Here is a 23,351-nt window from a genome sequence, read left to right as displayed (position 1 = left end):
AAAATTTATTAAAGACGACTCTATGTGTCAGAACTTGCTCTGCCAGGGAAACTTCTGTCGAATACAGACAAAATTGTAAAGAGTTAAATACATAATTAACCCCTTGCCCTACGATTTATTTTATGGTTTCAGTGATCAGAACTTTCTTTGTACAATTTCCTAAAATAGGAGAAAATTTATACATATGTATTGTATGCCTACATGTTCTGCGATATCTATTCATTAACGAAACCAAAATAAAATTTCATATTAGTTTAAAGGAAATTAATAACATATACATATTTATTGGACTCTGTTCAAAATCTTCATCTCGAGTCTGACACGATATTGTAAGGCAAGGGGTTAATTAAAACTTCCAACGTGGATTCTGTCTAGAATTTTTTGTGAGTTTCATATTGAGTTTGCTTTATCCCAGATGTCACGGAGTCCTGCATCAACAGCATAAAGTCCTATGTCTTTGATGAACAGAGAACCAGGGTGAATCACCCTACAGAATATTTTGACCGCCGTCCAGGGAATCCCGGAATCGCTGCGACCTAGTTTCCCCGTGAAAATGTATACGTTGTCCATATTGTTAGAAGAAAAATGCTGATTCGTGTGTCTGTACGTGACACGTCTGTCACTGACCCTCCACACAGGTGTCGAGTCCCAGGATCAACCAGCTAAGGTTTCAAGCGAAAAGTCCGATTGACCTAGTAAGGAAGCGGCACTGTACTGTCTAAAAATTATGCTACGCTCTGGACAACGACGTCTCGGGAACAGGAAGTTGTGTCAACGGGAAACAAAAAGTGTTTCGGAGGAAAACGATGCTTCTGCTGACGGGGCTCCTTTCGTGAGAGCCCGGCCATTTTTAAAGTCTGAACACTCCGGAGCTCGTCGTGTATGGGATTTTTTAAGAAACTTCCATGAATATTTGGGAAATTATTTTCGTTGCTTCAAAATGCACAGTGTTACTTAAATGTTATGCTTCTAGTTAAATGTCTTGATTACGTACTTTAATTATATAATCATCATGAAAATAATACAAATAAGTACTACTTTATGTTCCGACAAAATATATTTATAGATCGATGAATAAATTTAAAAACGATTGATGAGATACAGCAAACCTTATCTTCAATTTTGTCTTCGTCAATTTGTCAAAACTTAAAAATGATGAGAGGTAATCTAGATGAACAAATTGAAAGACGTAAAAAAGAATGATGAGAGGTATCAACCCTTATATGCGGTTTCACCACTTCTCCAATTTGTCAAAATGAAATTTTAATTCCTACTAAAGATTGTAAAAATATTTATAGCTAGCAGACTGAGTAGTTTTGAAGAGAAGATACCGAGGATAGAAATAAGAGACACAACGAAGACCAGAGTTGGCCAACAGACTGTTCTCTCGGCTGATATCCTGTTAAAATTAACGTATCACCTAGCGCGAATGGTTAGCTGTTAAAATAGTTATCGCAAATTGAGGTGGTGCCTTGTAGACTTTTCATGGGACCCGAATTAAACCGGAAGACGGAATCGCTTGAATATGCCATTTACTTCAAAGCCGCGTTCGTTAGTCATGAACTAATCTCATAATGAGGGTAGCGACGATCCTGTATGCTGGCTTTCCACACGCCTGCGTGCAAATGGATATATAATAAACGGTCTATGCGTGCCGCGTAAACCATCAAGCACAGTGGCTATTATTAATTATCTGCTCGTGTACTCCATCAGTGGCTAATCAATCGGGAGTCAGAGACTAATGGGTGTGAATCTAACAGCCAACACGAAAACGGATCGAGCAACTCCGCAGAGAAGTATGAGGAGTATGAGTAATTCTATGAGTGTCGGGCTGCGGTTAACGTGGGAAAACCGTCAATACGCTCTTCTCGTCACTTTCCTCGACCAGAGAAAAAAAAGCCAACAACTCTTCATTCTCACTACCTCGTTGTCCCAGTGATGGCCCATTCTGGTCACTGGAATCCATTCCTTCGCAAATGAAACTCAAATTTACCATTATCAATTTTGCAATTTTTGTGCTTTCGTATATCTGTGTACGTCGTGCTGTTAACAGATCGAAAAAACACATGTAGGCACAAATGGCTCGTTTTCACCGAAAATTTAATTCAGTAAGAATTTGATGGATTTTTAGTATTATTTTCTTTCGAATTTTTATGCAAAATGAAAATTCTCAAATTCGATTGTAAGAAATGGAAGCTGGACAACAATGTATTTCTTCTTTCAATAATTTTTGCATATTCAAAATAATGTAATGACTTCCATAAATTTAATGTTTTTATAGTTTTGTTTTTTCACCGAAAACTAATTCAGTAAGAATTTGATGGACTTTTAGTATTATTTTCTTTCGAATTTTTATGCAAAATGAAAATTTTCAAATTCGATTGTAAGAAATGGAAGCTGGACAACAATGTATTTCTTCTTTCAATAATTTTTGCATATTCAAAATAATGTAATGACTTCCATAAATTTAATGTTTTTACAGAGTTTCGTTTTTTTACCGAATATTAATTCAGTAAGAATTTGATGGATTTTTAGTATTATTTTCTTTCGAATTTTTATGCAAAATGAAAATTCTCAAATTCGATTGTAAGAAATGGAAGCTGGATAACAATGTGATTCTTCTTTCAATAATTTTTGCATATTCAAAATAATGTAATGACTTCCATAAATTTAATGTTTTTATAGTTTTGTTTTTTCACCGAAAACTAATTCAGTAAGAATTTGATGGACTTTTAGTATTATTTTCTTTCGAATTTTTATGCAAAATGAAAATTCTCAAATTCGATTGTACTAAATGGAAGCTGGACAACAATGTATTTCTTCTTTCAATAATTTTTGCATATTCAAAATAATGTAATGACTTCCATAAATTTAATGTTTTTACAGAGTTTCGTTTTTTCACCGAAAATTAATTCAGTAAGAATTTGATGGATTTTTAGTATTATTTTCTTCCGAATTTTTATGCAAAATGAAAATTCTCAAATTCGATTGTAAGAAATGGAAGCTGGACAACAATGTATTTCTTCTTTCAATAATTTTTGCATATTCAAAATAATGTAATGACTTCCATAAATTTAATGTTTTTACAGAGTTTCGTTTTTTTACCGAATATTAATTCAGTAAGAATTTGATGGATTTTTAGTATTATTTTCTTTCGAATTTTTATGCAAAATGAAAATTCTCAAATTCGATTGTAAGAAATGGAAGCTGGATAACAATGTGATTCTTCTGTCAATAATTTTTGCATATTCAAAACAATGTGATGACTTCCATAAATTTATTGTTTTTACTGTTTTGCTTTTTTCTCGTCCAATTTACAAATGCATAAAAAGTCCGCAGTCCAGAGATAAGAAATACTTTGTCGTCAGGAGTAGCACGATACACCGAGTGCATAGGGCTTATTGGTATACTTAACAGAAGTTTCCATTAGAGTAATTTTCTGCATCAGTCCATGATACGCTATCTCCAACTGGATCAAGTTACCTCTAAAAGTCCGCAATCATTTTTACACTTCTTCGGAACTCCCCTTTTACTGTCTCCACATTAAACTCAATTAATATCTTTCCATGAAGAAAAATGTTCCAAGGAGAAAAATCGAGGGAAACATAAAAGACATAGTTTCAACGCTGTAACGAAGATAGCATCATTAATTAAAAAATTTTTAATACGAACATTTATGTTCGAATGTTTAATGAACACTGATGTATCAATTTGTATTACACGACAGATTACGACGGATAACTTTATGTAAATTTTTAGGACCAGATTACTATTATTGTTTAAAGAAATTTATTACAAAAATTGAATGCGTTAAAATAAGTTTGTTGTTGTATTGTTTGGGATAATGATATCCATGCTGCACCTTTAGCGGGACTGATAATTATCAATTCAATTATCACGTCATCTTATTACACACCACATTAGCTCAGATGTAACTGTGAATAATAAATTATGATAAATAACTAGACCGGATTGTATGGATTTATGGCAACAATAAATGGGTGAAACACAACACCGTACCTCATTAATATTATTAAGAAAAGAAATCATTGTCTACGCAGCTCCTTTTTCTTGTAATCGATGCAGAAAACTTTCATTTTACATTGAGATGCGCAGTCTATAAATAACGAATGACAAACGATGGAAATAACGCATAACTCCAATAATAAATAGTCGAATAACGAGTAACGATTCCCTATTCGGATTCAATTAAATGTTATTTAAATAGCCAACACTGTGTTGATCACGAGTATCAAACTTTATACTTAGATAAGCACTTGTTTATATCTAGATCGATCGCGCGCAGTATGTGAAAGGGTGTTGCTACCTTATCGGCGTTCTGTCCACATCGGTTCTTGTCTTAAGCAGGAAGGGACCGAAATACCGAAGTGAAGAGCCCTGCCAAAACTTCGGAACTTTCCAAATCGCCTCGTATTTCTGGCGAAGTCGTGCAAACTGTGGACGAAAGTCTGGAAAATTTCCTCGAGAACTCTGCTGGAAGGTATTAGCACCCTGGAATCGACAGCGCATCGTTCACGATGAAAGAGCCCGAAGACCAACTATTTAACGTACTCGCCACGAAATTGGCAACTATAAGAGCAGACTATTTCGTTCTTTTTCAATTGACAGTACCGAAAGTTCCATCCTTTTTTCCTGTTGTCAAGCTAAGGTGTTTCATATTCACCATTCACCGAGAAACAGAAGTAACATTCTTCTTGTTCGCTGTTCCAGCACAATTTTGGGATTGTCTTGGGCAAGCGGTATTTCAGCTGTCAACAAAGTAGTTGCGGAATTGGAGTTCCTGCAGCCAATTTATTACTTCACACGTTTTAGCGAGCACTGTGAGCTGCTGCTATTTCTTGAAACTCGATGGCTACTGAGAATCTCAAGATACCGAGGGAACATTTGTTATTTAGGAACATTTCAATTTTCTGCAATTGAGGAATTTTTTTCTCTGCCACTTTTCGGTTTTTTCGTGATAATGGCCATTAAATTAAAAAACAAGTTGTGAAGATTGGAATCTCTTCGACACGTGGTTAGTAAACTCGTAAAAACTGAACATTTCAATTGTGTGCAATTGAGGTTTTTTTTCTTTGTCACTTTTCGGTTTTTCGTGAGAATGGCCATTAAATTAATAAACGTTGACAATATTTGTAGATGTTTGTGAAGTTGTGAAGATTAGAATCTCTTCGACACACGTGGTTAGTAAAATTGTAAAAACATTTTTAATCCTAAGAAACAGTAAATGATTTTAGAAACAATCCTGTATTAAATTCTGTTAAAAATCCTATTCCGCTAAACATCGCATAAAAATAGAAGAAATAAGCGTGTTGTGGAGCCACAAGCAATCCCCAAGGGATAATGTGGGAGTCGAGTAACTTTGTACGGAAAAAATGGTGACAGAATTCGTAAAAATACGTGCAATATGCAATCTTATGATAATACTGTTGCAGACTATTGACACGCCCCTAAAATACAGTACCAAAAGTCGACCGTTCTACATAGTTTGAATTACATTGTTGGTTGGAAAACACTTTATTAGCGTTGAAATTTCGAAGTACCAATTTATTAAAACAACATATTATTCGTGATTTATGTATTTTCAAATAAATCAAACGTTGAATAAATAACTTGACTGATACTGTTGTAACATTCTGTATAATGTGACACCATTTATAATGTATAGTATGTATGGAGAGTAGCAGAGTACATAAATAATCTGCAGTTTAGTTAAAGATATTACGAATTAAGAAAATCTTTTTAACCAATCTTTTTAACTTGCAGGAATGGAATGATGTGAACATGAGATGGAACACGTCGGAGTACGGAGGTGTGAGGGACCTTAGGATCCCGCCAAGCAGACTTTGGAAACCTGACGTTCTCATGTATAACAGGTAATTTAACGCTACATTCATCCGTTTAATATTCATGGAACAATCCTCTTCATTTTTACTACGTCCGTATCTATCAAAAAGGATATTAAAATTCCCCCCGTGAAGCTTACATGCTCTTAAAGCGTTATAAAGTCTCTTCGGCTATAGCCAATTTTCATTGTAAATAAATAGCTGTTAATTATGTTCATTAGCGTTATACTATCCCTGGCAGAAAGTGTCCGATAAAATCGTTAACGTGATCACCGAGGGAATTGCTCGTGCGCATATTAAAACCGAATAAACAAATGAAATGTACGAATTAAACGTGTATCGGGAATACGTTCACGAAATGACACGAACTATTCCTTCAATAATAATGATATTATGTCCTGTAAAATATTAGAACAGCTTCTACTTAAATCGTACAAGCCCAACACACATCTGTTTATTATGAATTCTTTGAACATAGTAATTAAAAATAACTCTTAAAGAGTCTAATTCATTGCCAATCGCTTTTGCCAGTGACAGAATTTTTAATTTGACAGGCAACATTCTGAGATTTAAATCCTACAAGCTCAAAACATCTGTTTATTATAAACTCTTTAAATATAATGATTAAAAATAATTCTTCGAACCAAAATTAACAATAACAACAAATGGAGTTTCTTTACATTTGTATATTCAAGTCTAATTCAATATCTATCCGTTTCGACAGTGATAGAATTTTAAATTGGTCAGACAACATATAAAATCTTGAATATACAAGACTAAACTTGTTTGTATCATAAATGCTTTGACCATAATAATTAAAAATAATTCTCAAAACCAAAATAGCAACAATAATGAAGTGTTTTTCTTTACATTCCCACATAAAAGCCAGTATTACGGCTGTAATTTAGTACGATATACGGCGTCTAGCGTTTCCCAGAGAAATTGTAAGTCGTGTCCGCGATCGGGCTTTCATCTTTCGTTTGAGCATGCCATCGTGTCCAGTGCATATTAATTTCGCGATGGAATTTCCCCGAGAATACAAAACAAGCTTTGTCTCTGGTTAGCTCGGTTTTATAATGGGAAGTATACTTCCGTAGAAGGCGTGGTTTGATTTAAGCTCGGCCGCGTTTGCGTCTGAATCTGACATCAAGAACACTTTGTGAATAGTTTATTTGGCGGATGGTCAATAACAGAATAAACTCCGTGATCCTTACTTGACTCAAACGTTGATCGACCGGACTAACGTTTATGGATAACATAAAAATTTTACTCCGGCTAGGATCATCTCTGCTTGAACACGAATGCTCCGAGTTGTTTTCAAACTCCCGAGCTTTCTTTAAACAACTTTGCCCTCCCCAGGCAGAAAAGAAAGTCTTGGAAAATAATATTTAAATTTCGGTGCCAGAGCGATTCAAATGGAAATCAAAGTGTTACAAATTTTCGTCTCTGTGGATGCTCGTTCGGGTTCGCGAAAGTTGAAAGAGCCCGACGTGGAAAAACTATTCCATCTGGAACACTGATACCGACTATAAATCGAAGTGTCGTTTTGCGACACCGAATCCTTGTTCCTCAAGTTTACAGTATAGTCAGCAGAATACTATTCTTCTCGCAGAATATACTACCTTTCAGGGCACCAACTGTTATTACGCTTCCTCCAAGAAGCACATTTTATAGAATTTATTCAACAGAAGACAAGAAAGAAATTTTATTCTACTTCACTGGAATTTGATTTCGTAAAATATTCGGCTCGGAAGCTTCGGAAAACCAATTCAATCTTCCAAAGTAAGCTTACAGAGTCTACAGAGTACTATCTTCAGTTATTTAATAGTCCTGCTATAAATAATAATTTCTCGCGGACATATTGAAAGTGACACTTATTGTTGAAAAGAGTTTCAATGTATTGCAAGTAATATAACAATTTTTTAAAGGTTATATTACTTAAAACTACACGTTTTATACAGTTGACAAAAATCGTGTAGATCGTCTTAATCGCTTGATATTCCCGCAATTTTCGATATCAAGTTTCAAGAAATTTTTAACTACACTTTGGGATCTATTAATTATACTCGCAATTTGTCGTTGGCTTTTCCCACAGCTCTTCAAATCGATTATTCGTTGTTTTCCTAGATCACTCAATTGCGTGCCACGCGGCATAGTGTACAGTACAGAATTGTTTCAAAGATCCTTATAAAAATACTTTTAGAGACTTGCTGTAATATTATTATCACTAAGAAGATCTGACAAAACTTCAGAAACGTTCTGAATGAACAGCGACTGAGTTTATAAATATTCACAGCTCAAATCTCCTCGTTTTGAAATATTCAGTTACTACATTGCACGAAGAAGAGATAGCAAGAAACTGTTAACATGGAAAAGGTCGTGCTACCTCATCATAAATGTAGTAAAACTTACTTAGTAGATTCTTGGAGATAATAACAAAAAATACAGGAAATAAGTGTGAGTTTATAATTATTCACAGCACTATATATATCTACACAATTGAATCATGATAATTCATGTACTTGATATGATAGACACTTTCAATATTTACATATCATTCTGATAATTCAGAATTTTATTTAACCCAATAAAAGCATTGTTGTTGTATTATTTTGAACGCTTTTCGTGAACAAACTGAATTACTTTGCGATTTTCCTAATGTACACTGTAGCATAGGTAAAGCCTGGATAATTGTAGATAAAACAAATTAAAAGGAAGTAAGAGTAATGCGAATTACAATGTACATCGGGTCTGAAGGGGTTTAGCCGTGCCGTTTTAAGAGATCAACGACTAGGTTAATATTTTTACGAGTTCTTGTTACGCAGTGTAAAGCAGTTTTCTCGGCTCACTGGAGAGATAGGTAACATCAATTTAATGAAAGGGATTAAGTGTGAAGGCGAAAATAGAAAAGAGGTGTATAGTGCTCATTAAAAACCTGTAAGGTGTATGTGCAAGAGTGACATAACCGAGGAGATTGTCTTATGTTTAAGTATTTGACGAACTGGTGATGAAAAGGCAGCTGTGATGAAGATAATACGAGTTCACTTATAGCTGTCGTGGAGTTATTTTACGGTCCTCATATAAGTTACTACTGCTATGTGCTTGGGACGTCTGATTAATAACAAACAAAATAGTCGTACCTATATTATCTCGCAAAAACTATCGAATTTCTGTTTAAAATGCTCCGATAAAATCGTGATCACAATTTTTAATGTAACATGGATTATAAAATTTAATATACGACGTTACTGGAGGGGGGGGCAGTGGTTTGCCTCAATCGAAGCAACCGTGCGCAGCCCAGATTCAATGTATGTATTTACAAGCATTAGACGCAAGAAAACCACGGTTATTTGCAGGTAGGAAGTTTCGTGAGTATAATTGTTAAACATTACACTTTCCCACGGAATTGGCGGTTTTACCCCGCTCGTGGATTTATAAGATCGAACAAGCAAGTTTACTCCCGTGTTTCTCACGGAATAATTAATTCTACATTCGATGTCTACGATATATTTGGGGGTTAGGGGGTGGCCGGCCGTCAGCCCTAGGTGCATTCAAAGCGGTTGGGCGCTGACCAACTTCCGTTGCACAATTGCCCTCAAACACAGGGGCCAATATTAATCTCTGTGCCTGCGCGTAGATTGTCGTCGGGGCCGCCTCGCAAAGATGGTGTATAACGGCTGAATCGCGTCGAGGATCGATCAATTAGCCGCTTTGTCGCCTTGTCACGCCGCGTTTCTCGCGTGCTCCACTTTTCACCGGTTCTCTCGAACGAATGAGTGGATGTTCTCGTTTATTCTGTTTTAATTCACAAGCTGCGACGCTGCCGTCGACAAGATACACGCCGATCTTGCAAGGAACGCTGCTCAATTTATATTAGAATATGAAAATTTCCCGGGTAGACCAAAAACTCTATTCTCGACAATTCTTCTGACGAAAGATATCACTACACAGCCGACGACTTTATGGTCTGCCGGACAACTTTATGGGACCCATAAACTCTCGGTCCCAAGCCATCGTCTTATATCGAAAAAATCTGTACCGGTATTATTTCGGTATTCTTATAGAAATGATAGGTAACTAAGTAAGTCACGTTTCTTCGAGTACAAGTGAAAATATATTTTTGTGGTTTGATAAAAATTCTGATAATACAAACTAGAAATTGTGAAACAATTTCTTGCTACTACATACTCGTTTTCCTTTGAACACAAGCAGGGATAGAAACAAGAAACCAAGTACACCAATGACGTCACTCAACCAATCGCACTACAGAATCCAAATTTAAATTGCCAGTTTAAATATGCATTACATATTACAATACCAATTTTTCTTTCACTTGGGCAAGCAATATACACGTATCTAGCTATTTTCAATCCTTTATGACAACAATGAGTAGGTGTAATTTAAAACAGTAAAAACATTAGAAGAATTTAAAAGTACTATTACATTATTTTCAACCTATTAAACATATTAAGAAAGAAAATAAGTTTCTATTTCATTCCAGTTTGTTGCAATCCAGGAAGAATATTTTCATTTTGCATAAAGATGCGTTGTCTAATGATTACGAAAGAAATTGTTCAAAATTAGCACTAATAGAGGAAGTTCGACTGTACATTTTAAATGAGACACTTAAAATGACAGTTGATGGGAACAAAATTGAAAAAGAAATTCAGAGTACAAAGGGTTAATGTCGGACAGCCATTCGAAGTTCCACTTGGAAGTTTCCGATCTTCTGCGTTCTGTATTGCTTGAGGTCATTCAATGTGGTGTACGTAACACCTACTAATTGTATATCGCGTCGATCGAACTGCCTACGAAACTTTCACCTGCTAACCGTTGCAAAGTTTGTTAGAATAAATAGCTCGGCGACAGCAACACGATCACGCACGGGCTAACGCTCTATGGCAAACGACGCTTCAAAATGGAGGCAATCCCGTAGCATCATGTTATGAATCTATAACAGGAGGAATTCCCATTCCAGAACAACGAGATTCACCTCAGCGTAACTCGAATCATATTTAACACTAACCACTTCGGAACTACGTGGACACACTCTGTACCGTAATTGTTCAAACGATGAAGACTTTTCTCTTTACCCGGCTTATCAAAGGTGAATGCTATTTCTAGCATGAACAACCTCATATCAGAGTAATTAACACCGTTCAAAGTGTATAATGATTTTAATTCCACGCATCTTGTGAATCGCATTTACTAGAAATGGAATTAAGGAATTATGAAGGCGTTTCAAAAATATTGAAACACGTGTTATAAATCATATTCCAGTTTCTTAGTTTAAATCTAACTTTTTGGGATTAAAAAATTACGTTTAGAATTGGAAATGTTTATAATAGAGATAATTGATTTGAAGGTGACACTAAATGAAAAAGACTTCGAAACGATAATGCTGTAAAATCACGCGAGCAATTATAAGCTGTATGCATTTTTGTCAAAGTTATATTGTTCTAATAATATCTGATTTTTAGTGGTTAGAATACTGCTTTATCAACCTTGTGAATGGGGAGTCCAACAAATAAGTGACTAATTGTTAGTAAAAGCGCTACAAATACATTATATGAGTAGATGCACGAATGTTCAATATTTCCATATGTCAGGGAACATATTATGTGAACATGCAAAGCTGTGCACCATGGCTCAATGGTATCTATAGATGAGGCTTTCTTGCACGCTTCAGCCCCTCCCCTCTATGCATTATGGGTATTTTCATCAATCCTACTGAATGAAGCATTGTCGCGTATTTATGAATCACCCCCTGTGAACGTTAATTTAAAAGGATTTGTGAAATCATTCTAACAAAATCAATGCACGCGATCACTATAATGTGTGTGAACCGATATAAATTGCAAATTATTCTTTATTTAAAAAAGTAAGAATAGACTACATTCACCGAATAATTCATAAAATTTCGCGGGGTAATTATTAATTTTGTTGAAATGTAGTCGATTAAATATCTTCCGATTAAATCTGACAATCTAGAAGTACCAGTGAACTTTGAGCAATTAAAATGTATGATAGCATGACTTCATACTTTGTACTCCTGACGAAAAATTAAACCGATCAGTAAATGAAGGAAGTAGTTGCTGGGTTTAACGAAACATAACCATTTTAAAATTGAATTATATTTTAATTTTAACTCTAATTATATTAACCCTTAACTAGACTTTCAAAACATCTCTTCTATAATATAATCTAAAGGCATTCTTCAAATATTTATTATTGAATGAAACAGTTAAAAATCGTGACCTAAAGTCGCTTACTATTTTTGCAATATCGTCAAATAACAATTTTTAAATAATTTTGTTTACACATTATCTGCTAAACCATTGCTTCTAACAACTCAAAAGAAACTCAAATCGTTCGTTCCAATTATAATAAATTAAATCACTGTTAATTGTATTAATACTGGAATTAACTAAATCATATTGTAACGTATTGAACGTGTTAAAAAATATATTCCATTTTTAAGGGTGTGCAAATACTTCGGTCCATCACTATAATTATTTTGACCCTTTCATTTCTTCGGATCTCTGACAACAGTAGAAACGTGTAAGATGATGAAGTCGTGCTCGTGAATTAGAACATTAACAGAGAGCTAACGAAATCAGTAAATGGTCCTCTTATCGGAATACTTTTTTCCCGAAGGGGGCGCGTGGAGTTTCTGTGAATACAGTAATTTAAACCTTAAATAGCCCTCCATTACAGCTTTCTGCACAGTCGGAGGAGAAGTTTTGCAAGGGGGTGAAAAGAACGTAGTAAAAGGAGAAGACCGTATCTCGATTTTCCTTGCGCTCCTTTTCTCCTGGCAGCGCGCAGGGGGTACACGCGGCGCTATCGCAAGATACACACCAAACGAAAAAGTTTATTGAGACAGTCAATCCGTTAAGTGTGATCTAGATTCTAAACTATCAGACATTCCTGGTAGTTGGTATGCGGTGCTAAAGTGGGACGCCAGGCCAAGTGGGTCAGTCGCATTAAAAACAAAGCCACCGCCACCATTTAAAGGGAATCAGGAAAAGTATCTCCCCCCGGTCGGAAATATATTGTCGGAAAACGGTTGCGGCCCCTATTGTTTTTAAGTAGGTAATGTATCGGTTTCCAGGCCGGCGTCGTATTTGTCGAATTAAAAGTTCAGTTTAAGGCGCATCAAAAGAAAAGGAAGGTACGGCCAAGAGCTCTCCTCGTGCCACACATTCGGACCAATTTTTGCACATCGTCCACCAACTTTTTCTGCTCTCCGCCATGGCGTCCCTGAGGAAACCACTGCCAAGAATCTAGCGAAATCAAATCGGGCAGACGTTTAATGACCGGTGAAATAGTGACCCAAAGATTCGCTCCTTTTGGGTCCACCATTTTGTGAATATGTAGCTAATAGCACGACATTAACCCTTTGGTTACGCCGGACGAGATATCTCGCGCCCCGATATTTCCCGATAAACGCTTTTGACGAGATATCTCGCCACCTAGCACCAGTTGTTTGACATTACAGACGAAATATTTTCTGTTTTGTTCGGTCATTTTACCCGAGATAAAGATTTCATTCATTTCTTCCTTTCACAAATCAGAATGTAGTTACGTACAAAATATATTTGTCTATAGTGTCAAAATATTGATGCTAAGTGGCGAGATATCTCGTCAAAAGCGTTTATCGGGAAGTATCGGGGCGCGAGATATCTCGTCCGGGGTAACCAAAGGGTTAATCGATCTCAATTTTCAAGTTGAGTGGACAATTAGATTCGGACATACTAGGGGTTGAAGTTCGTTAGATATAAATCTATATTTTGCACTAATAACTAGACTGCGGATCTTCATGCAAAATGAAAATACTGTGCATCGATTGTGGGAACCAGTAGTTAAATAAAAATTCATTTCACTTCTTAATAGTCTTTTTACGTCGAGAACAACGTACAAACTTTTCACTGTTTTATATTTCATCCAGTTAATTTCTTCATGAATGCATAAAGATTCACAGTCTACTAATAACGTTAACGTAGTACAAAAAACAAATTAATACTTTTCTAATTCGTTCGCTGTTTTAAATTGCAGCAGTGCTGTGTATTGAAGATCGAAATATGGCGCGATGTAGTATCATGGTGAGATTTATGCGGGGTGTACCAAAAATCGTTCTGCAAGCGCCCGAGTGGGCAAAGAAAACAAGAAACAACATTTTCTTCGCTTGACGTTTCGTTTCCGAGAAAATCGAGTAAATTAATAAATACTGAAAAATAATTAATGACAAATAATCCGTCGAGCTCGCATGCTTTAGTATACGCCGGAAGTAGAATAGGCTGGCCATGGTCAGACGCGCCAGCAGATTCCTATCTAATAGTACGCGCATTCGCTACATTTTCAAACTCGATTTTCTCGAAAACGAGGTGTCGAACAAATAATGTTACTCCGTTTTTTCGGCTTATTTTTGCTTGCAGAACCACCACCGTTGTGTTAACGATTTTAATATTTCACGTAAAAATAAAAAGGTTGGTGCGAAAAAAAATGATAAAAGAATGAACTATAGTACTATCTATTAAATGCTTAATAACATGCATTATGTAAAAAAAAACAATACGTTTAATAAATGTTGTTCACTATTTTCAGTATACCAAACGAAAAATCTGGGCACCACTCCCGAATATAAAGTGAAAAATTTATACGGCCGAGAACGTCCCTGTACATCCGAGATAAAGTGATGAAATTTCAAACTGGCAATTTTTTCGGTACCCCTTCAACTTTATTTTTCATCACCATTTCTTTATGAGCATACAGAATAAAATGCGTCATTGTTTTTAACTGCGCGGACCGCCTCGTCGGTAAAAAGCGATGAACATAACGCATTGTCATCTGAATTTTCAACGGAGAAATTAATTACATTAGAGCTGAACACGCATGGCGGTCAATTACGGCGATATGTACGTCATTAGGGTCACGAGGTGACGCTTCGTCCGGGTCCCCTGTACGCGCTAAAGTAATTTCCCCGGAAACAAGATAGGCCAACCAGGAATGAACGATATTCTTTTTCGAAAATCGCGGCACGATTTGCAATGGATTCTTGTTTCGTTGCACTGCACGACACATAAACTCTCAACAGCTCCTACGTGACGACACAGGTTAACTTGTCGTTTGCAGTTTTATTAATATACCGCGTGAGCCCTCGACTAACAGCGTCTATAACTCTGAATATCGCTGACATAAATGTGCGATACCCCATGCGACGTCGTAATGCAAGAATTTCTTACAAAGCATTTTTGAATTGCAAAAATATTGCGAAAACATAAACGAGTAAGTGGATTGCGGATGTTCGTACAAAATAAAAATTGTATGGAATGGGTTCCAAACGACATTGTCATTCTTAATAATTTCAACACGATGAAAATAACAAATTTTTCTTCTGTTAATAATTTGAAAAAGTTGGAAACAACAGTATTGTGTTAAATTCTCTAAATATTTCACCGTTTCGTATTTAATCCACTCATTCTTTTATGAACTCAGAAAATCCGCAGTCTGGGAATGGTGAATTTTTATGCAAAATAAAAACTGTTTGCATTTATTGCAAAATGCAGGAGCTAAATATATATTTCGTTTTTAATTCATTTCAGTGTGTTGAGAGAGAGAGAGAGAGAGAGAGAGAGAGAGAGAGAGAGAGAGAGAGAGAGAGAGAGAAAATGATACAATATTTTAAATTTATTTCTTATCATTTTCACTATTTTGCAATGTATCCATTTATTTTTGTCATGAATACACACACACACATATACACATATATATATCCAATTTTCAAAATTCCAGAAAAGAATTCAGACAGATCTGATAGAAATGTTGAAAATTACACTGGACGTAAATGACTGAATTTTAACAATCATGAGTGCATAAAAACCGCAGTCGAATGTTCAGAAATGTTATATTAGAACGTATACCTCTCCCAAAAAATTTAGAACTGCAAATAGATTTGATAGAAAAGTTTAAAATTACAAATGCAGGATGAACGTACACCGTTAGTTCGCCGGAAGTAAATTTTTCGAAGTTTTACGCCGCAGACAGAATTAATTGCAACAATCGAATTATCGCGTCGCATCGTTCGCTGTAATTCAATTAGCCGAAAGTGTATTTTCTCTTAAACTGCGGCGAATTCACCGGTAAAACGAAAATAGAATTGTCATCATTCGGTCTGCGCAACGTGACCAAATTTTGATCGTATTTTCGTGAGTTCGACGGTACGTGCCGCACGTGCGAGCGTATGTTATCGTCTGCGGTTCCAGAATCTGCTACATCGGTGGCTTGGGCGGATAAATCGCAGTCGGCAATCTGTTCGATACGTTATTTATGAGCGCTGACGTTTAAGAATTCAAGCAGCAGTAAAAGCTTTTACGATTACGATAATTTTCGAAGAGAGTGTGGGGGGGGGTCTCGATAAATTCTCGTAACGTGGTCCGACTTCTCTCTCTCTCTCCCTCTCTCTGAATGTTCTGCGTTTAATTTCGGACCAGGCAAAATGCCGGTGACTTTATATTGTGACTACGTGACGTCGCAAACAAACGGGAATTTACTGTTACGACGTTACCCCTTGTATCTGGAGCGCGTACGAAATTATGAATGCCAAAACGCGATTTTCATAAATTTCCCGCCCGTTAATTACTAGCTTCGATCTTGGCACCGGGAACTAGGCCTTTTCTTCTCCTGACCGGCTTCTTTCCTCTCTGCTCCATTACTCGCCCAGATATAAATCTCGCTTTATTTTCTGCAATTTGCAAAATTACGATTTTTGTTTTCCTACCAGCGTGACCCCAGTGGACGTTTAAGGGGGCAGTACTTTAATGTAAAAATGTGCTGTTTTCGGGCATTTTTTCGCAGTGATATTATTTAATGTAACTCTCAGTTTTATTCTTCATTTTTTGCTGACAAAAATTAAGACGTATGAAATAAATGATACCGACCATGATATCCTTAAATTCTATTAATTTTTTACTGTCTGATATCTTGCCCCCAATTTTTGTTATAAATTCCACTCAATCAAAGTGGGATCAAGTGTGATGAAATATACAAGAGTTTTTCGGTAACACAGTAGCGTACATTGAAAGGATTAATAACACAATCCACCTGTTAAAATCGACGATTTTAAAAGTCGATAAGGACTGTCTAATCTACTTGCTTTATTAATATATATTTCATCCAATCGTCCTGTCAAGATTTCGCAGGTCCCGCGTGAATTGAAAAAGTCGCAGCGCTGTCTCTGTTTCGCATTCAATTACCCCTGAACGTTCATATTCCTACGAATGCTTGGAATCTGTACTTACAGCGTGAAAGCCTCCGCGGGGAATCAAAGATGAAGCAAATTGTTCCGTCATATTGCGTCCCGCATTTCCGTCGTGAATTAACAGCCACGCGGTTCTGACGAACGTAACCGAGAGATGATTACTGTGTCATAGATCTCTATCGTCAAATTGAAATGCAGCCATTATGATTTTTAACGTGATACAGCTGAGTGGGTAGAATCAACTTAGCATATTAAATTTAATAATATCTTGAAATATATTCCCCGCAGACCTAAATGATCTGCATATAATTTTAAAGGGTCATATTAATCTTTTAGTGTACGATTTATATAGAGAGGGGTTGTTGTAAATGTTTTGTTATATTTATAACCGCGAAATCCGCGGTTTAGTTATCACAAATAACTTGTAACATTTTTCATTGTGCTCTTCAAGATTCGGACCCCTTATTAATTGAAAACGATTATTTTATAATTTCATGGAAAACTTAATTTGGTCTTCGCGATTTTTAAAAAAGATTTTTAAAAAGAGAAGCGCAGAGAACGAACCATTCGCTCTGACAATTGATTGACGGCGACACACAAAAAACTCGTTCAAATTGTTGAAGGGTGAAATCAAACGATGTGCCGTTTGCGTCCACATTCGGGACAGTCAACACTCGACACGTCATTTCTGTGCAAGTGGTTAATACCATTTTGACATTCTAAAGTATAATTTCGAATATTTTATTAGAACTTCGAGTTGTGTATAATGCAGCTGGAAATTATTCATTGTTAGTGACTAGACTGCGGATCTTCATGCAAAATAAAAAATATATGCATTGATCGCAAGACGCAGGAGCCAAATATAAATTTTTTTCTTCTTTCAATTATCCGATTAAGATAAAACTACTGCACTAGTGGCCTTAAATCTTTTTAATATGTCCATCGTTTTAAGATGTACGTACCAATTTTTGTCATAAATGCATAAAATCCGCAGTCTATTAATGATTATCTAACAATGAATATACCTGTCAATGTTAATCAGAGTTGGGTAAAAATTTTATTTAAATAAAAATTTCGAATAAACTGGGTTTAAAACCCACTTGGAAGAACTCACTTTATTCGGAATTTTCATTTAAATAAAATTTTTGCCCAACTCTGATTAACATTGACAGATATATTCATTGTTAGTTGTTAGTAATTTTATTCAATTTCATTGTTAGTAATTTTATTTAAATAAAAATTTTGCCCCAACTCTGATGTTAATTATGTATTTTCTTGGATTGGTGAAATAGTTTCAAGGCTTCTGAAATTTTTGAATCGGAAGATCTCGTAAACTTAAAATCAATCAGAAATTATGTTTGTTATACGTGACTTTATTTACTACTTAATGGAGGTTGTGCGATTCTGCAAATTGATTTCTCAAATTTATTCAAATAAATATAAACACAAAGTTCAACCTGTTTCACACTCGTGCAAAAATAGATTTTCATATGAGTTTAGTCGAGCAAAAATAACATGGTTCTGGTGAGTGCATTTTAAAAGATGAAATCGACGTATACGTTGTTTCTGATGCCATCGGCTCATGTATTTTTGAGTGAAGAACTTTCAGTGTCCGTCGACGGAAAGTTAAAGTTGGCAATAAATTGATTCGTCGAAGAAGCTTAAATGTCTGTTAGAAGTGTCTGAAAGCGATGCAACACCTACGAAATAATTCAGCCGAGTGATACGTGCCAGATGAAATCGTCTTTATCAATAAATCATGTTGTTGATACTCTTAATTGGTGACCCGGCCACTCGGATTAAACGACTTTCGTTCCACTTTTATTCGCTCACAGACAGTCGAACGCTTGACGATGCTGTCCCAAGCGTACCACCGGATTCGTTAATTAACCCACCAGCTACGTTGCTAACTACGAATACGCTGAGTGGAAAAGAATTAGTGAACCTTCGGATATATTGATATTGGACAATTGGTCGCGCGATGAATTTCGCAAAAAGTCACAGACAAAAATAAAAGAGATGTTGTAACAGAAACGTTGTGGACGGACAATAAATTATATGAATGACTAAAGTAACACCATTTTTAAAGTTCATAATTGTTAAAATAAATGTCAGATAGCCTCATAAGTACTGTTTTTCTTTTTACTCGAAATGAGTAAGCAAAGAATAATTTTTCACTAAAGAATTTGAAAGCACTAGAATATTCATAATGAAAAAAATAGTAAATGTTTTTAGGGTTAATGGACGTCATAATTAATTTTCTACACCGAAAATTAATTTTATGAGAGCCATTATTTGTGTGTGTACAATAATCTCATTTGTTTATTTATTATTATTATTATTATATAAAAGTTAAGTGAAAACGTTTTATACAACACCGGTAAATATTTTTTAATTAAATTGAATAATATAGATAATCGACGTACAGGAATAAATAAAGAACAGCATTAAGCAAATATTAAATAATTTGTGGATTACTCTTTCGTCAAATATTTTATAACATACACCACGTATGTTAATTACAATTCATGCAAATAAGCTTGGTCGCGTCGGTATTAACTGAAACAAAACGCATCCGAGTTCGCCGTCTTGCTACGGTGAAATGTGAAATGTTGGAAAAAGTACGGCCGGCAGTTTCCAAACAATACCGCTACAACACAATGCTATTAAAAAGGCATTATAATAAACGTTGAGAACAGAAAACGCAGACGCGCTGTCCATTGTCGAGTGTACCAATTAAAATATCCACGGCCAAGCTTCTGTAATGAAGGGTGGAGCGAAATTTATGAAAAAAATTTGTCGCAGAACGACATTTGGCGCGCAAATTAATGTTCTATGTTTGGTCACAGTTGAGCATTCTTTCTTCGCAAAATGATATTCACATGAAAAATTGTTATAAATGTTCTGTAAATTGCGATATATGAGTTTTGCAGTTCTTTCATTTTCTGAACGTTCCGTATCGGAAATAATGGAACGATATAGTGGTGCTTGCAGAATTAGGCGTCCGGAAATTTGGTCTGTCGAATCTCGGGCAGCAGCCATGCAGAATGCATGGGGTGCAAAAACGCAATCACTAGCCTTTTCCGAATGAAAATGCTCCCCGATGAGACCGTTGTTGGCCGTTTTCCGGCCGGAACAAACGACCCTAAACACATTAGGGTTGTTTCGCTTGTCCTGATACGACAGTTCGATCGCTACTAATCGAATTTTCCATTGCATCCTATGACCCACCGTTGTGAAATGTTTACGTGTGTAAGCTATGCTATAATATAGAACACTTCTTTAAACAATCCATTTTTAAATACCAGTCCATCTACAATGAATTTTTAATATTTTGGTATAAAATATTCATGTTTTCAGTCAAGAATAAAATTGAACATATGAAACCATTTTTTTTTTTAAATGTTTAAAGTTCGAAAAATTACCAAAATATTATACGAAGATGAACACAAATTTAACTTACTTTTGTAAAATTGTCATGGCTAGACAGCACATGAATGAGTGAACCTTAAAACAGAAAAACCATGTAGACGTTATTTCCAAGTAATTAAAAAATTATTTACACAAGAAATAAATTTCGATCTATCTCCATTTGCTTGCACAAATAATAAACATTTTATTTCACCTAAAGATCCGCTGTTTACGGCTAATAGCCTTGCACAATAAACAATTCAGTGATTCGCAGAAATGTTTTCTGAAAACATGGATGCACTGGTACAATTTTGCTCGCCACGGTACAGACACATGTCGTACCTTCCGCTAATTTATTTTTTATATAAATCCTGAACCCAAAAGTCCTCGAATGCAACCGGACGTGTACCAGACGCATACACGACAACCCTTGAAGGCGGAGCACGCCAGCATCCCAGTTTCATAAAGAGAATCCCGCAAGAACCTCCGCAGCAGGCCAATACACGTCCTCGAATCCGTCGGCCCTAACACTACGTCGCATAATTTCCATTCGCGAAAAGATAAGCTAAATCTCATCAGAACCGTATGGTCCAGAGGAGGAGGAGGAGGAGGGAGATGGGACGGTTAAGAGGAACGAGTAGGTTAGGGGGGTAGCTAACCGTGAACGGGCGTGTGTCTACGAGCCAGGATTTCATTTCGCACGACCGACTTCCGGGGGCGGTCGTAGCCGCATGTCAGTGACTCGATATTAGGTCACCGTCACAAACACTCTTCTCGAGGCGGGACGTATCGTGTGCAGGCGCATATAAAGGAGATATTCGATTAATATGGCATAAATATCGTTTGGAGCATAGCCCGGGTGTCTTGGACCAGAGGGGGATTCGTGGTGGAAGGATCTGCCGCTTAATGCATGACAAAATGAGTTTACATTCGCGACTGGGAAGTTGTTGAGAGGAGGGTGGGGGGGGGTCGTTTTGGTGGCGCAGTAGTACAGAAAGTAGAGTGGAGTACCAGGTGGTAGGGGTGTAGATGCATGTGTGGGGGTGTAGGGGTTGAAGAGGGCGAAAGGGAGGGAAAGTACGAGTGTTGGGGGTTCGACTGCATAGGAAACTTGGAACCAGGCCAAAGGCAATATGCATTAGCCGACGCGTATTTTGAAATTCAAGCCAAAGCAGATTAAATTCTATTCCTGGCCCTGCCTCGTTTCGGCCCGTGCTGGGCCTCGTCTACCCCCACCACCGGTCCATCTCTTTCGGCCGCCATCGTACCGTCCTGTTTGCGGATACATAATGAACACCGACCCTGTGTTACGTCGATGTCTGAACTTTTATAGCGTTACGATTGCCTTGCTAATCGATATGCGGTCACCCAAATCTGTCCGAGAGGCTGTGCTTCGTTGTACCTTGTCCGCTGGCCGTTCAACGCCGCCGCGCCGATGTATAGTATACACATAACGCTCTCTCCTGCTCGAGCCCCCGTGTGGTCAACGAAAATTCAATTTTTTCCTGGCTAATATTAGAACCCCTTTCCGTTACAACCTAGTTTTACACGTGGTCGAGAAACCGTTCTCTTTCTCTCCTTTTTTTTCTTTTTCGAAGAGAGGGTGGGGGATTTGCCATTGGTTTCTACCAGTGGGTTGCTGGGACGTACAGGCGTTTCATTTCATTCGATGTTCTACCATTGTCAACTTGAGGGAACACATTATCCCGTAGCAGTCGAGTGGTGAATCGGAGTCACCACTAAAAATTGCTGTATCATTATTCGGAATATTATTTAGATTATTAACCCTTTGCACTCCGAATTATATTTTTCAATTTTATTGCCAACAATTCCCTACTATCTCAAGTGTTTTATTTGAACTTCACTTCGAAGGACGGTTCCTTGACTGCTACTTATTTTAAACAATTTTGTTTACTAATTATATTAAATATAACTCTCCCACTTTGTTGTAATTTATATTTGTGGAACTGATATTTGTTTTTAACTAAAAAATAAGAAATTAAATAAATAATGGAAGAACTAAATACATACTTATAGAATCTTTACATTTTTCTTTCTCTGATGTCGAGTCACACTCGACAAAGGAGTGCAAAGGGTTAAATATGCTGGTGTCTAATTAATGACTAAATATTTCAGTATTGTATGAGGTAGAAATCGGAAGAAATGTTTAATTTTCAAGTTAAAGACCGCAAAGTGTTGAGTTGCAGGAATGAGGGACTGATGAGGGTTATATATTTCGTATTCGATTGGATGTTTGTAACTTTTATCTATTTTGTAAGTTTGTTTAGAGCGTGCAATCGTCGTCCAACCGTGTATCATCGTTAGCAGAAAACACGGCAGTGAGCTTTCTCCACTTTGTTCGCAAGCTGTCCGCGCACGACGCGGCGTCGTATTTACAGTTTCGGTAACTCGACAGCCAGATAGGGGAGTTGCCGAAATTTTCTCTCATCAAACGGCTCCTCCGTACACGTGCCGAAATGTAAATAGCGTTTAGTCGCACGAGGACGCTAATGTCTGGCGACACTTGAATTACCCGTTTCCGACGGAATGCGGCCAGGCCGGAGTCGAAATCAAAAGGTAAGGGAGGGGGGGGCGGGCGGGGTCGTGTTTCAGCTCGTTGCGGCCACGGCCGTATTCACGCTTAAATCAGTTTGGCCGGATGGGGCTTGCATGACTTTCCAGTAATTAGGTATTGAGAGATCGTTTCCAGAACGCCGGACAATATATCGGTAACTGCTGGCGGAAAGTGTGATTTGCTAGTATGCAATCCGAAACGGGACAGCGGGCCTATATCCATCGAGTAACCCACACCCCCC

The 23,351-nt window shown here is 36.8% G+C and overlaps 1 protein-coding gene across 3 annotated transcripts in view; it reads left to right on the top strand.

Moving 5' to 3' along the window:
- The window catches only part of Nachra7 (nicotinic acetylcholine receptor alpha7 subunit), a 288,785-nt gene that overhangs the window by 221,919 nt on the left and 43,515 nt on the right, over window positions 1-23,351 (top strand). For all 3 annotated transcript variants that reach the window (XM_076436787.1, XM_076436785.1, XM_076436786.1), the window contains one exon: window positions 5,785-5,894. In XM_076436787.1, coding sequence (XP_076292902.1) covers window positions 5,803-5,894 — 92 coding nt within the window. In that variant the 5' untranslated portion in view covers window positions 5,785-5,802. The remainder of the gene's footprint in view (window positions 1-5,784; window positions 5,895-23,351) is intronic.

Source organism: Lasioglossum baleicum, chromosome 13, assembly GCF_051020765.1.
Source record: "Lasioglossum baleicum chromosome 13, iyLasBale1, whole genome shotgun sequence".
NCBI classification, from domain to species: domain Eukaryota; kingdom Metazoa; phylum Arthropoda; class Insecta; order Hymenoptera; family Halictidae; genus Lasioglossum; species Lasioglossum baleicum.
This window is presented reverse-complemented; position numbering and strand designations above follow the sequence as displayed.